This window comes from Pseudorca crassidens, chromosome 2, assembly GCF_039906515.1.
Source record: "Pseudorca crassidens isolate mPseCra1 chromosome 2, mPseCra1.hap1, whole genome shotgun sequence".
Lineage (NCBI taxonomy): Eukaryota > Metazoa > Chordata > Mammalia > Artiodactyla > Delphinidae > Pseudorca > Pseudorca crassidens.
This window is the reverse complement of record NC_090297.1, coordinates 145,699,525-145,713,859: the sequence shown is the minus strand read 5'-3', so window position 1 is coordinate 145,713,859 and position 14,335 is coordinate 145,699,525. Positions and strand designations below refer to the sequence as shown.

The window sequence follows — 14,335 nt, the reverse complement described above, 5'->3', positions numbered from 1 at the left end:
GCAGCACACTAATGCACTTGGGGATCCCCTGTGTGAGTGCGTGTTGGGAGACGGTGGGGAGATACCAGTGTGCCAACCTAGAGAAGCTTCTGGTCTGATGGTTTTCTTTACCCTGGGAAGCCCCAAGGAAATCTGAGACTGCTAGGCCATACAGGACATAGTCGTAAATAATAGTAGAGACGTGCAGATAACGTGGAAACAAAGTCAACTACAATTGAAACTTGAAGTCCAAATGCCACCGACAGCCTAAGAGAGCCTGAGGCCAGGCTCCTCCGTGGGGCTGTCCTTGGCCTCAGTGACAGGAAGCGTCAACACGTGCCCTGGACATTTGTTGTCAGTCCCAGGCCAGGGCCTCGGACGCACGATTCCCACTGCTTCTGTGGAGGAGTATCTTTTGTTTCCTGAACCAAAGCCTCAGGATCATAAATAACCCATAGTAAACCCACTGGGGGCTTGTAGGCATGAATTATTTGTAACTGCCATGAAAGGCCCCTGGCCTAGAAGGTCCTGCACCCAGAGTGCATTACATGCACGGTTCCTATTCTCCCCAGGCCCTTCCCCAGCCCTATAATCAGCCTATTGTACTTACGAAGGATTTGGGGCTCAAGCAAGTAGCCCCAAATGGGGACATTTACCCTCCATAAAGTACACATGTAGATGAATAACCACGGATCACCACGTGGCTCATGACAGGGTTTCTGAGCTTACAGATGTCAGGTGAATCTTTACCGCTCATGCAAAGGAAGAAAAAACTACTTCCCTAGCCAAGCAAAGCGGACCCGACAACACCAGCTGGTGAAGGAACAAGATGCTTGGGGTGATTGGATCCAGGGAATGGTTGGTGGATTATCCAGCTCTCTTCTCCCTGGCTGCTTCCTTTAGGACTAGTATTTGACAGGAGGAAATGCTGCGTGTGTGCACGTGAGTACACACACACACACACCCCCCCCACACACACACACACCCCCACACACACACGGCAACAGCAACACTGTTGGCAGACAGCCCGCAAACCTCTAGCCATGGATGTGAGAAGGGCTCGCGTGCCCACGTGCAAACAGTGCCTGGCTCTGCAGAAGGAGACAGCAGCCAAAGCCCACACAGGGACAAAGGGGCAGCTGCTTATGCTCTGGCCCCCTCTGTGAGCCCTGAGCACATGAGCAGTCGCCAGCAGTGCGGAGCGGGGAGGAAGAAACACAGAGCACCACGGGTGCTACCCCTGCACATGGCATGGGACGCAGCTGTGCTGTCAGGTGAGTTGGGCTGGGGGACATGGAGAAACACTGCTTGAAGTGACTGATGATAGACTCCAAGGAGTTTTGTCCCTGGGACCGTAATTAGGAGCACCAGCCAGCAAGCCTTGTGCCCAAAGCATCCCTGTTCAGGTTCTAACCTGAGAGAAACGTCAGAGTGGAATTAGGAAGGTGCTGAAACACAAAGCCCAGGATGAAGAGCCTGGCAGCTTCTCAGCTGCCCCGACATGCAGTGAAACAAACAGTGAAACAAAGCCGCTCTGCTGCTGGATTCATCTGGCCTTGAGGCAGAAGGGTTGAGAAAATTGAATTTGGAACGCTGGCTCTGCCCTGGGTTTTTCTTCCAGCCCAGCTCACAGTTCGGGGTTAGCAAAGGCATCTGCCTCCCTGCGCGAAATTTCAGCTGTGCACAGCAAGGACCGGGTTCCCCTCTTCGATAAATAATGCCCGCCAAATCCGCTCATCCCCCTGCAGCTCTCCAGTCACAGGTATCCTTTGCCTTTATTTCTCTCTCCCCTTTCTTTCCCTTAGCCCAATTCTTTCCCCACACCCTCACTGTCCTAGAGCAAAAGGAAGCGGCTTCCTCTCAGAGCAAGTTTTCTGAGTCCTCCCCAGAGCCAAGTGAAAACCAAACAGAGAGGACGTCGGAGAAAGCAGCACCCTTCACACCCCACCCCCACCCCGAGCCTTACATAATCATTGCATCATCTCTTCTATGAAATCGAGTTCAAATTCCTGTGGCAAAATTCCTCCAACTGCTTGAGAATGGGACTTCAGGGAAGGAAATGTCACCAGTTTACTACATGGCCTGCTGCTAGCTAGAGTCCTGAGTAGTGTATTTTGTGAAGATTTTCAGTATTGTTTTAATTGAGATATAATTGACAAGTACCATTCTATTAGTTTCAGGTGTACAGCATAATTATTCAATGTTTGTAGATATTGTGAAATGATCATTGCAAGTCCAATTAACAACGGTCACCAAGGATTTTAAGTGATCTGTGCCAATTCCTAACTCTGCAGGTGTTCTCTTCTTTTTCCATGTCATTCTCCCACCCGCTGCCATCTGCCATAGGATTTGTCCCAGGCCTGGGGAAGCCCTCTCCCTGTTTAAGTTACTGGGACCAGCTTCTCTTCTCCATGCATCCAGTTGGTTACAGAGGTCCAACACGGTTAGATGCACTATCACACCTCACCAACAGGAGGCGCCAAATGTATGATGTGCTCCAGCTGGAGAAGTGCAAGATTTTCCCTGCGATAATACAAACAAGCACCCTCTTTTAAAAATTCATACTCTGTGAACCAGAAGCTATTTCATGTCTGGTTTAAGCACTTGCGAGGAGTGTGCTGGGAAATGCAGCAGAACGCAGGAGCTGTCTGCAAATAGATCTCCGAGGAAAAAGGCACCATCCTCGGCATGCTGCCTGTAGCAAGGGGCTTCTTAAAAATTAAATCTGTTCTGGAAAATGCGCAGGCTTTTGCTATTATAGGCAGCCCAGGGACAGTCAGGTGGATGTAAAAGCCTGGAAAGTAAAAAGGTTTGAGTTGCTGCTGGGTTCCTATAACACTGTTGGGTACAGAAGAGATAGCAAGCTCACTCTAGACCCCGGAGAGCATCATATCCTAGTCCACTTCTCCTTGGGGTCTCTAGACACCTCTAGGAAAGGGGAATCCTGAAGCTGCCCTCGCCTGTAAGTCTGGGACAAATGCCCTTTTGAAGTCTTCAAGCAACCTCTTCATAGGTAAAACCAGGTGGAGTTTTAGAAAAAAAGAAAAAAGAAAAAAAATTGAGAGGTGAGGAGACTGGCTAGTGGTTCCCTCAGCCGGCCCTCTCTTCTCAGATTCTTACTGATTAGATTCACTATTTTCCCGTCATCCATGCAGCCATTTAACCAGCCATCTCTACGTCCTGTCCACCATGAGGCACGAAACCAAGCAGGACCCTGTGGGGCTCCCGGGCAAGGAAGCCCTTCTGTGTCCCCCGTTTCTTGTTTGTAGGGAATAGACTCCAGCCTCCGTGACCTTCCCTGAGTTCCAAAGAGCAGATTGTAACAGTTGCTAATCAGGGAAGGGAGGGGATGCAGAGACAAGGCGGGGAGAAGTCAAGAAACAATAGTGCAGCCTTGGGGCAGGGTCCTGGTTCCCCCTCAAGGGATACACATAACAATATCTTCGACCTCTTCTACAGAACTAAAACCCCCAACAAATGGAAGATGTCAGCATTCTTCATTCCAGAGAAGACCACCTGAGGCCAGATTAAAAGGATCGGAGAAGCTCATCAAGAGATTACCTGAGGCCAGATTAAAGGAGTGCAGGCCCTACACATACTCTGATCTTATCCGCAACCCCACCCTTGAACCATCCCTATAAAACTCCTCACCAGATCCTCCCAGGTTGGGACAAACAATTTTTCGGGGCACAAGCCCGCTGTGCCCCCTTTGCCTGGCAAAGCTATAAAGCTCTTCTTTTCTACTTCACCCAAAACTCTGTCTCCGAGATTCGATTCAGCACCAGCACATAGAGGCTGAGTTTTTGGCATCAGGCATGGGGGGGTCCCCTCCACGGGGCATAGAGTTGCCTTCCATAAGACACAAGTGTACCCCCATAGGACTGGATTTCTCTCCCAGTCAGGTAAATTCCCACCTCCCCTCCATCAAGATCCAGCTCAAAGTTACCCCCTCAAAGCCTTTGCTAACTACTCCTGGGCTAGAGAGGGCTTAGACTCATGGTTCTCATATGCCCGCTCTGACGTTAAGGCCTTTCCCCAGCCCTGGCTGTGCTCTGGGCCCCAGTGTGACTCTCCAGGCTGCCCAGCTGCGAATCTCCAGCCCAGCTGGCCACCCACTTGAGAGCTGAAGGTCATTCCTCTGGCCTTTCATGATGGTCTGGGACACACTGCAGCTCTGGACGTTCCAGCCACAGACCATCACAAGGCTTTTATGCCACCTCCATGGTGCCAGAGCTGACCCACGTGCCAAAGAGAGCTTGTCAGGAGGATCACTCTGCCTCCGATTTTCTGGTTTCTCTACTCCATCGTTCGATTATGCGACTCACCTGGATCCCCCTCCCCCTTCTCTGAACAAACAGCAAACCATCTAGCCCTGCGGTGCCTTCCAGGAGGCTGAGATGCCCTTAGGCCACAGCTCTCTAATGGAATTACACAGGAGACAGGCAGGGCACGCTGCAGCCTCCGAAGCCCTGTGTGGCTGACAGGCTCCTCAGGGGAACTGAGGGCACAGGGACCAGTGCTGCTATCCCTGGATCTGGGACATGGGGTCCACATTTAGAGGAGGGGCACAAAAGCAAGAGTACAGTCTTGGTGATTGCCAGACCTGGGCTCAAATTCTAGCCCCAATTAGCTTACTGGATCTGGGGCAAATTATTTAACCTAATTGGGCCTCAGGTTGCTCTGCACAGAAATGAGAAAATAATGCATAGAAAAGTTTCAGCGTGTACTTGGCTGGGAAACACTCAATATATGAGGGTGATTGTTATTCTTTTATGCTGGCATCAGTGGTACCTACAGAGGCTGAGAGATCTCTATACCCAGGGCCTGGGGAAGAAAAAATGGGAAAGGGATGGTGTGGGGTATATGGGCAAAGATTAGGAGGGAGAAAGGAGAGGTGTCTCTACAGATACCATCTTACAGTCAAGGCTTCAAAAATCTATAGCAATAACAAGAGAAAGGCACATGGCCAATAAGTTGATGGACTTGTATGTTCATTTGTTGGTTGGCTGGTTGGTCGGCGAGACCATTCATTCATTCATTCACTCATTCATTCATTCAACTATTGAATGCTTACTTTGTACTAAGCTCTAAGAGAATTGATCAGGACAGAGGCGAGTCAGGTAGACAAAGGCTCAGCCCTCAAGGAGCTTCTATATAGCAAGAAAGACACACAGAGTTAATTGGAAGTATAGTGAGAGCTACCAGGGAGATGACCAGTGCTTACTGGATCAAAAGGACACAGGGTCTCACCTATACCAGAGAGACTGAAGAGAAGCTATATGGAGTCCTGGCCTGACTGTGGATTTACTCTAGAAGTTTAAGTTAAGGAAAGGCAGGACAAGACCATTAAGCGACACTGGTAACAAGTAAATTACACTCAACAAAGTTTGCAGTGAGAAGCACCAAAATTGGGTAGCTCCGTGACACACATTATACTAGAAACCATCTACACAGGCATCTGGGCTGGGATAGATTTGCGTGTGAGCTCCTGATGCCAGCATCCCAAGCTCCCTTGGAGGGGTTGAACTCACATTTGATTCCTTTATTCTAACATCTCTTAGAAGGTAGTTATCATTATGACAGGCAGTCTAGGTTCAAATCCTGACTTTCCACTAACGAAGAGCAGGGGCTGGAATAAAAACCTCCATGACTCACTGGCAAAATTTATAAGAATGAGCTCATAGCCAAAGAGAAAACTTTTCAGAGTAGGAAGAGCATTTAAATGGGAACAAGGAAGCTCAGACACGTGGCAGATGAGGTAGGAACGTGAAATCTGACTGAGCCAATAAAATAACCAGAAAGTAACTTGCAAGGAGGGCCTTTGAGGCCAGGGCGAAAACATGTCTCAGCAGCCTTCTCTTAGCGCATGTGCAGCCCAATTCTCTCTGATAACGTAAGGCTGGCTGCCCTCTAGAAAGCAACGGGCTACCGAGCCCTTGTGGGGAGGTGAGGGAAGGCGGAGTTCAGGAGGACGTTCAGAAGGCAGGGAGCCTCCGCCAGCAACCTCTGCTGGGGCTTTACCGAGGACCCAGTGAGGGACACTCCCACTGCTGAGTCTCTTTGGCTTCTTGATGTTTCACCGACAAGCCCTGTCCATTCTACAGGTCACTGACCGTTTGAGCCACAAGAGAGAGTAAAGATCATCTAGTTCCTGTTTCCCAAAGATGTTCTGCAAAACACTAGCTCTGATGGATGCTATTAAGTATATTAAAATAGATAATAAAAAAAAGATAATAAATACTTATTGGTATAATTCAAAAAAGTGTTCAGGGGCCAAATAAATGTGAGAAATGTTGGGCTAAACATCTGAGACTTCGGGACGCCAACTTGCTCACCTGGGGACTGAGCCCGTGGTCTGAGGCTCATTAGCACCACCCTGTTTATTATGAGTCAACCACACACTTCTAGGAAAATATCAGGAAGGTACATCACTCTCCAAAGGACTGCATTGGCATGGCAGTCCTCTAAGGTAGGCCGGATCCTTTCTAACTTGTGATAAACACACTGTGTCACAGGACGTCAAGGATGATAAGAGTTAAGATAAATTACAGCTTCCCTCCCCCACCACTGCCTCCACGTCGGGCTCTTCCAGTCCCTCCATCTATTCTGTCCTAGGAGGAAATCGGATCTGTGATGATGAGTCCGACAGCACCATGCTTTACCAAACCTCCCTGATGAATCACCTGGTCCTCTGGTGCTACTTGGGGGGCCCAGGCACAGATCTTGGAATCATCTGTCTGGGAGATTTCCAGGTGTTACAGTTTAGCCCCTACTCCCCTTTTAAAACATTTAGCACCTGACAGGGCCTCTGAATTCCCAGAAAAACTAAGCTCATCAATAACAATAAGGATAGCAACACGTACATTGAGAACTTGCTTCGTCAAAGCACCTTTCTAAGGTACTATTACCACTCCTATATTATCAGTGAATGAATGGGGCCCAGAGAGGTTAGGTAACTGGCCCAAGGTCACTAAAAGGAGAGCCAGGATTTGAAGTATTTCAAGTATTCTTGACTTGCCTCCACAGGATTATTCTATGAGCCAAACTATTACAGTCCCTGCTCTCCTTCTTTGCTCTGTTGTCTCCACTCCTACCGATAATGGAAGAGAACTAACCCAGCTGTGTACCTACTACCTGTAAGGCACCGTGCCTGGCACTTGATCACCCTTCCACAGCTACCCAGTGGGGTAGACAGAATGAACCCACAGAAGAGAAATAGTTGTACTTGTTCAAATTCCCCCCCCCCTGCTGCCCACACCTCCCCAGCTCACAAGTGGCTGAGCCCAGATGTGAATATCTTCCTTTAAAGCCTATACTTATTGCAGAACTTTATTGCTACCTTGGAAATGGCTGGATATAGCCTGACCACCTGCAGTTTAAGCAGAGTTCGACATAGTGAAGCATGGAGCCCTTTCATTACCTCCCACCCCCAGGATCACGATGGGTTTCTGCTATATGCTTTTGGGGGTACTAAGGAGTGTCCCCCAAAATCCATGGAGGGCCTCCCAGGTCCCTGACATCACTTCTGATCCTCTTGATGGAAAAAGGACTTGGCTTTGGTTTATATTTTGTTGTCCAGAAAGAATTATGGTCTTATCACTCACATCATCTGTCCCCTTCCCACCCTTAATTCCAACACCCTGATTTTAAAATAATCTTTATACCTTGACAGTTTAATAGATGATTTTAATTCTGCAGAAGCCCTCACTGTGGAAGAATGACAAGGAAAATATGGGCTGTGTAGAGATCATTTTGAAAACTTAGTTCTTCGGTGAGGAAGGGGATGTATTTCTAAGCACCTGGCTCTGTGGTGCTTTCTTTCCATCTTATCAGCCTTCCAGAAGAATTCGTTCAGGGAAAAAACTGAAAGCCTTTCCAATGCCACTTATACACAGGGCTCTCTCCAAACCTCCAATGCTTTGACCTCCTCTTCACCAGAATAAAATGCCCTTTTGTTAAAGTGGGCTAGAAATGTACATATAGTATTCAAGACAATTCACTATGGCAACCTCAGTTTTAGAAAACTGGTGCTTTGAAACCACCAGTAACTACAGTCCCAACTCCCTCCCAAACTCACTATGTTGGGGCCTTATCAAGCTAAGAAAAATCCATCCTGGAACAAATTACTATATGCAAACACGATGCAAAACATACTTAAAAACGTAAAAATACTGGCTTTAAAAATAAAGCGACCTACACAGAGAATGAGCGCCACCCTACTAACCACCTACATGCCAATTATCCCATGCACTGACTGCTGCTAATTACCTAACGGCTTATCTGCAATACATCATTTAATTGAGGTGCACTTCCTCTACTGTCCTAACAATGAGCAGGAGAACCAATCTCCTAGCCAGCACCTGGGAAGTGAGACCTCTTCCCCAGTCGTAAGCAGAATAGAGCCCAGGTGAAACATGATTCAAGAAAGGGTCCAGTTATAAACAAAGAGGGGCAAAGCATGAACTCAGAACCTCCTGGACTGAAGGTGGAAGGTGAGGATGGGTGGCGGGGAAGAGAGGGAATAAATATTTAGCGAGTGGTTCCTATAGGCACTATGTCAACTTTTTTTTGTTTTAATGCATATGATCTTCTCAATAAACCTAGTTAGGAGGGATTTTTATTAGACCCTTTTCACAGATGAGGAAACTGAGGCTTAGAATAGTTCAGTAACTTGCACAAGGACACACAGCTAATCAGGAGTCACACCAGGGTTCAAAACCAGGTCCTTAACTCCAAAGCGGGTACTCTTTTTAGTAAGTCACTAACATCACGGCCAAGCTGACCTGCTGGGCCATGCCTCCCCAGCACACCCATCAATGGTGTAGCTGTCACTCTGATGGGAAAACCTCTCATGTCTCGCAACCTGGGATGTGACTGGGATTTACTGTACAATAAAGTATCCTCCAAGTGTCCTGAAGGGTAGCAAAGGCCATTGGAGATATTTTGGAGACAATCTGTGCCACCCCTGAAAAGTCAACAGACTGGGAGAAAGCAGAAGCTGAAGAATGCCAACATGGGAAGGGCTGAGAGCCACACTTAACCGAGGCCCACCACAGGATGCAATGCTGCTTATCAGGAAGATGGGGGGCAGGTGCCGGTTTGGAATCTACCCCTTATGAGCTGGGTGGCCTTGGAAAAGTGATTCTCTTCTCCATGGGGTCCTAGCTGCTTCCTTTGAGAAGTGGGGTTGGTACTGTAATGTCATGAGGTTGTTCTGAGGATTTAATAAGCTGACATAAAACATATACTGACATTGTGACGTATCTGGAGTTGGTAATCATGTTACTATTAGTAGTGCACAAAGCTCCGACTGCCTGTAGGAAAACGCCCGGAGAGCCTGACATCCTAGGAAGCCGAGGGTCTGAGATGAGGAAGGTCCCACTTCCCCTTTTTTTTCATGAACAAGTACACGCCACCTCCTCAGAAGAGAGAAGGATGCCGTGCTTTCCTCTTGGCAAAATACTGATGCCCTGGTGACTGACCTAACAGGTCAGAACAACCTCATTTTTCCCTCCTTGAATGGAACTAGCCAAAAGAGTGGGTGTGCGCCGACCTCGCCACTGACAGGAGCTAAAGGGACAGTGAGGCCAGAGCAGCTGGCCCCTCCTTTCCTGCAAGAGGTGCAGAGAACCCTGGGATAACATCCACCCCACGGAACATTCTGCAGAGCAAGTGCCCTGCCATTCTGCAGAGCGAGTACCCTGTATACACAAAGGCAGAAGCGTAAGATAAGAAAGGAGTGTCAAGTGGATGAAACAAAATAATAACTCACAGTTTAATGAGCACATACTATGTTCTAGAACCTGTATGTAGGAGCTTTGCAAATATTATCTTATTTAATCCTCATAATTATCTTACAAGTAGACCTTTCCATCAGCCCCGTTTTACAGATGGGGAAGCATTTAGAGCTTGCAGAGCACTAAGTGGCAGAGCAGGATGCAGACTAAAGTCTCATCTGGCTCAGAGCCCACAGACAAGGAAAACCAAAGTTCAAAATGCTGGGTCAGCCTTCAGGTTCTGCCTCCTTCATCCTTGCCTGTGACCTCAGGTGTCTTTGGAGGAAGGTAACAGGTCCTCCATGAGTTGGGCCCCAAGAGCAGTGCCAAGGGCTGGGTGGTGCTCATACACATGAGTTCAGGGATAAGGGGGTGAGACTTGGAATACAGAGGCTAGGGTCAGCTATGAAGCTGTGAGAAGCAGGAAGAGACCTGGTCAATGAGTCATTTCTGGCTCCGGTTCTTTCTTTCCTATGACCTTTCCATAAAACGTCATATTTGTGAAATGAGGGTGGTGGTGAAATGGAGGAGAGACTGCATGTTCATTGAGGCACCCTCCAGCACAGAGTTCTTGCTGTGCACTGGAGGACATCGACAGGACCGAACAACTCCCCAAACAGATGTCAAAGGCACTGTGTTCTCAGGAATCTTTGCAAATAACACACTCGATTTTGCCAAGATAGAAACAGCCGCAAGAATACACTTCATTTGGCCAGAAAAAAATAGCTACAAGAATGATTCATGCATGTAATGTTCTCATCTTCTCTGCCCTATGTAACTAGGCATTAATTCGCAGAAGGACAAAATGAGAGACTACAATGAATACACCAAAATGCCTCTTTTTTTTTTCTTTATATAAAAGACCTCACTAAAATTCTCTCGGATCCATATCAAACTCATAGGCACTTGAGATTGGAAGGACATTTGAAGATCAACTGATCTGACTCTCCATTGGATGGCTAAGTCCTCTCCACAGTGTCTCTGAGGGGTCTCCAGGGGATGCCTAAATACCTCCAGGACAAGAAACCAGACAACTATTGAATTCAATGGGCAGCGCCGATCTTTTCCGAGGTCTTTCTTATACTGTCTACAGCTTTGGTTCCACCTCTGCACCTTGTGGCCACACAGACTACGCCCAAATGCTCCTCCACACAGCCCTTCAGAAACGTGGTCCCCGAGTCTTCTATTCTGCAGAGCTGTCAATCATTCTGCACTTACAAAAGCAATCTGACCGCTGACACACTGTTGTTTTTGTTGTCATCCTTGTTTTTCTAAGACAGATTTACTTGATCCACAATTTTTCCAAGATGATTAGTCCTCCAAGTAACCCAAACTGTGCAATTTTTCCAACCTATATTATCAGCAACACTGAAGGCTGAACATAATCAACTTGCTTTCATAAAAAGAAGGAATCCATCAAAAAATAGACTTTAAGAGAATCCACTTGGCTAAAACTATCACCAGCAAGCGCTCCATGTTCGCAGACAAACAAACTATGAATGCACATTTCTCCCCCACTACCCATTCCCCACTGGCATTTAAACGACCAGCTTTCCAGTCACAGAACCATAAAAATCATCAATCATCGGCCACAACCTCACATCTAATGATGTGGATACTGAGGCCCAGAGATCCCATCTCTTTCTCCATGCCATCCCCGGATGTTTTTATAATTCCCCGTGCTGGGTTAGGCACTGGGGATACCAAGCCCTTGCCCTCCCAGGTCTCTGAACAGGGACTCACAAGGCAGTTCAATTCAAGGAATGTCAAATAGGTAGAAGCACATTGTTGGGGTAACCCAATGACAGGCGTTTGGAATTTTGTACAAAGAACTTGGCAAAAGGCTGTTTCCTTTCTCTGTGCCTTTACTCAGGCTGCTCCTCCAAGTGCAACCCTCCTCTTTGTTTGGCAAACTGATCCCTTAAGACTCAGCTTAGGCATCACCGCCCCCACCAATACTTTCTCCCTGACCCCCGCTTTATCTGTCCTTCTCCTTTATGATCCCGTGAACACCTTGTACAAATCACACTCATTGTACTTAGCATCGTGCACCACACTTAGCCTTCCCGTGTGGATTGTCTCCATTAGACTTGAGCTTCCTGAAGCTAGGGAACTGAGTTTTACTCAGTTTTATACATCTAGTCTAGTTCAGTTGGCATGTACTGGATTTGATGAACAAATAAACATTTCAGCAGACTCTTAAGGGTTAACAGGAATGTGTCACACACAGAAGAAGAGAAGAGAATTCCAGGTCAGGAAGCGCATGCAGAGAGACAGTGCTCTGAAAGGGTGTGGCATGTCTGCAGAGCTGTGTGGGCCATTCTCCTGGTGGGCATTGGAGTGCTGGGGTTGGAGCTCGGGGGTTAAGTTTGGGCCAGATGTGAAAAACCACATAAGCCGTGCTGAAGTTTGCAGACATTATCCTGTAGTTAGGGTGGGTGCAAAAAGTCTTTATGGAGGGGAGTGACGTCATCCCATTAGTCTTTAAGGTCACATAAGTGGCCAAGGAGGAAGCGCCGCATTGAGGAGAGACACAGGGAAGGAGGGTGTGTTTGGAGCCTATGCTTGCTTCAGAACAGGGGGAGACTCTGTATCAGGGGCACCGTGGTCCAGGAGCTCAGGAAGAGCCCTGAGGGGGGATGCAAAGTGTGGACCCAGGTTTGAGAGCATCGGTGGAACCAATAGGATCTGATGAGTAAACTGAGGCGTGGGAGACAGGGAAGAAGCATCAGTGTTGACGGCAGTGTTTCTAACCTGGAACCCCGGGGCAAGACAGACAATGTTAATAGAGACAGGGGCCACGAGAAGAGGAACAGTTTTGGGGGGGGGCAGATCGTGAGGTCATTTCTGGAAAGATTCCTATGACAATCCTCCCAGATGATGTCTATAGGTTGAGAGCTACTTCTTAACTAAAGGACATAAATGAAAAGGTCATGAAAACCTCAAGAGTACAAGACATATTTTAATCCTCGCAGAGACAGACGGAGCAATTCTGATGATTTGAGGGTGAATGAAACAAGTCCAGATGAGAAATCTTCTGGTTTTAAAACTACAAATCATTTCTCAGTCCGTTAAATTGACAGTTGTATACAAAATATTCTCTAGGCAATCAGATTCCATCTCTTATTTTCTGGACTCAACTGAATCCTTTTCATATCTTAAAAAAAATTCTTATTACCAGCTGGCTAATAGCCTCACACCATTTAGTGGGTCCTAGTCGCCAGGGAGAATTCAGTTTATATTAATTAAGTGGTCCCACTCAGCCATTTTATCGACTAACAACCTCATTTTTTACTCATCTTTTCAAAATGCTAGAAGGTCAGGATTTTACTGAGGAAAAGTCCACAGACACACTCATGAGCAAATCCCTTCTGCACCAAAATCAATCCATCTTTTAATCTAGCAATATCCTTTTCTCTCTCATTTCATAGCAAAAGCTCCAAAGAGCAAGCAACAAACAGAACCTCTACAGAACCAATTGCTCCATTGAAGTAAACAGCAAAAGGACCTTCCTGGCTCACGTGGTTATCCTAAGTGTACAGAGACTGCTCTTGGTAGCAAAGAAACTGAAATTGCCAGCTTACCCTCTTCCTCAAGTTGTAGGTGAGAATGAGGTTCCGGGAGAAGGAGTGGGAGAAGGCTGTGTAGAATTCCAGCACTTTCTGCAGGGCGTCCCGCTTGATCACATGCAGGTCACAGTAGGTCAAGGCCCTGACGTTGGCACAGGACTGGGCAAGGGTGGCTTCCTTCCAGAACACGTCTCCAAACACATCTCCCTTCCCTGAGGAGAGAAAATGGTGATGAGGAAAGTATCAGTAGGAGGTGTCTGGCTATCGGGGTTGGCTTCCCACTGTCTCCCAGAGTTGCTGTCCATTTGGCATCCCATGGCTTGGGCTCAGAAAAGGCAAAAATGGTTTTAATTTGGACCTTAGCAACATGCAATTTAAGAAACTTTAAAATACCATAGGATATATGTCAAAGTTCAACCAATAACTGTGGGTTCATTTGTGACCTCCTGAACACCCTAACCAAAATGGGAGCCCTGTGTTATTCTTTATCACCCATGGTTTTCCGAAGCATCAATCATAGTCTGCAATTATATTATTTACTTGTTTTTTGTCTGTCTCCCAACATGAGCATTCCTGTGTCTCATCTCTCCAGTAACACCCAGTGTCTGGCACACAGTAGGAGTTCTCACAATATCTGCTGGCAAAAGAGAAGTGAGGAAGGAAGGTGAACGGTGGGTCTACATTAGTGGGACTAAGAGGCGCACACTAGGCTGCGATGGGGAGGGTGTGGACTCTTCATTGGAAGCTGAAGAACAGGCGGTGTCTCCCCCGTTTAGGATGACCTACATGGAAGGAGTCAGGCAAGAGTGGAGTTCCTCTTCTCCCACACTCTGTCCACTGCCCTGAGGTTTATGTTTGCGTGGCGCCTCATTCCTCACCCTCTCTCCCATACCTCCTTCCATGTTCCTCCCCTTGCCAAATGCCCTAATGGCGGTATAAAAAGATGGGCCCTATATAAGTGGCATCTCCAGGATCCTCTATACCTAGTATTCCACAAGACTATATTTAACA

At 47.3% G+C, this 14,335-nt stretch overlaps 1 protein-coding gene across 3 annotated transcripts in view; it reads right to left on the bottom strand.

The window, feature by feature from the left end:
• The window catches only part of KCNH1 (potassium voltage-gated channel subfamily H member 1), a 416,686-nt gene that overhangs the window by 80,052 nt on the left and 322,299 nt on the right, over positions 1-14,335 (bottom strand). For all 3 annotated transcript variants that reach the window (XM_067729054.1, XM_067729056.1, XM_067729057.1), the window contains one exon: positions 13,340-13,536. In XM_067729054.1, coding sequence (XP_067585155.1) covers positions 13,340-13,536 — 197 coding nt within the window. The remainder of the gene's footprint in view (positions 1-13,339; positions 13,537-14,335) is intronic.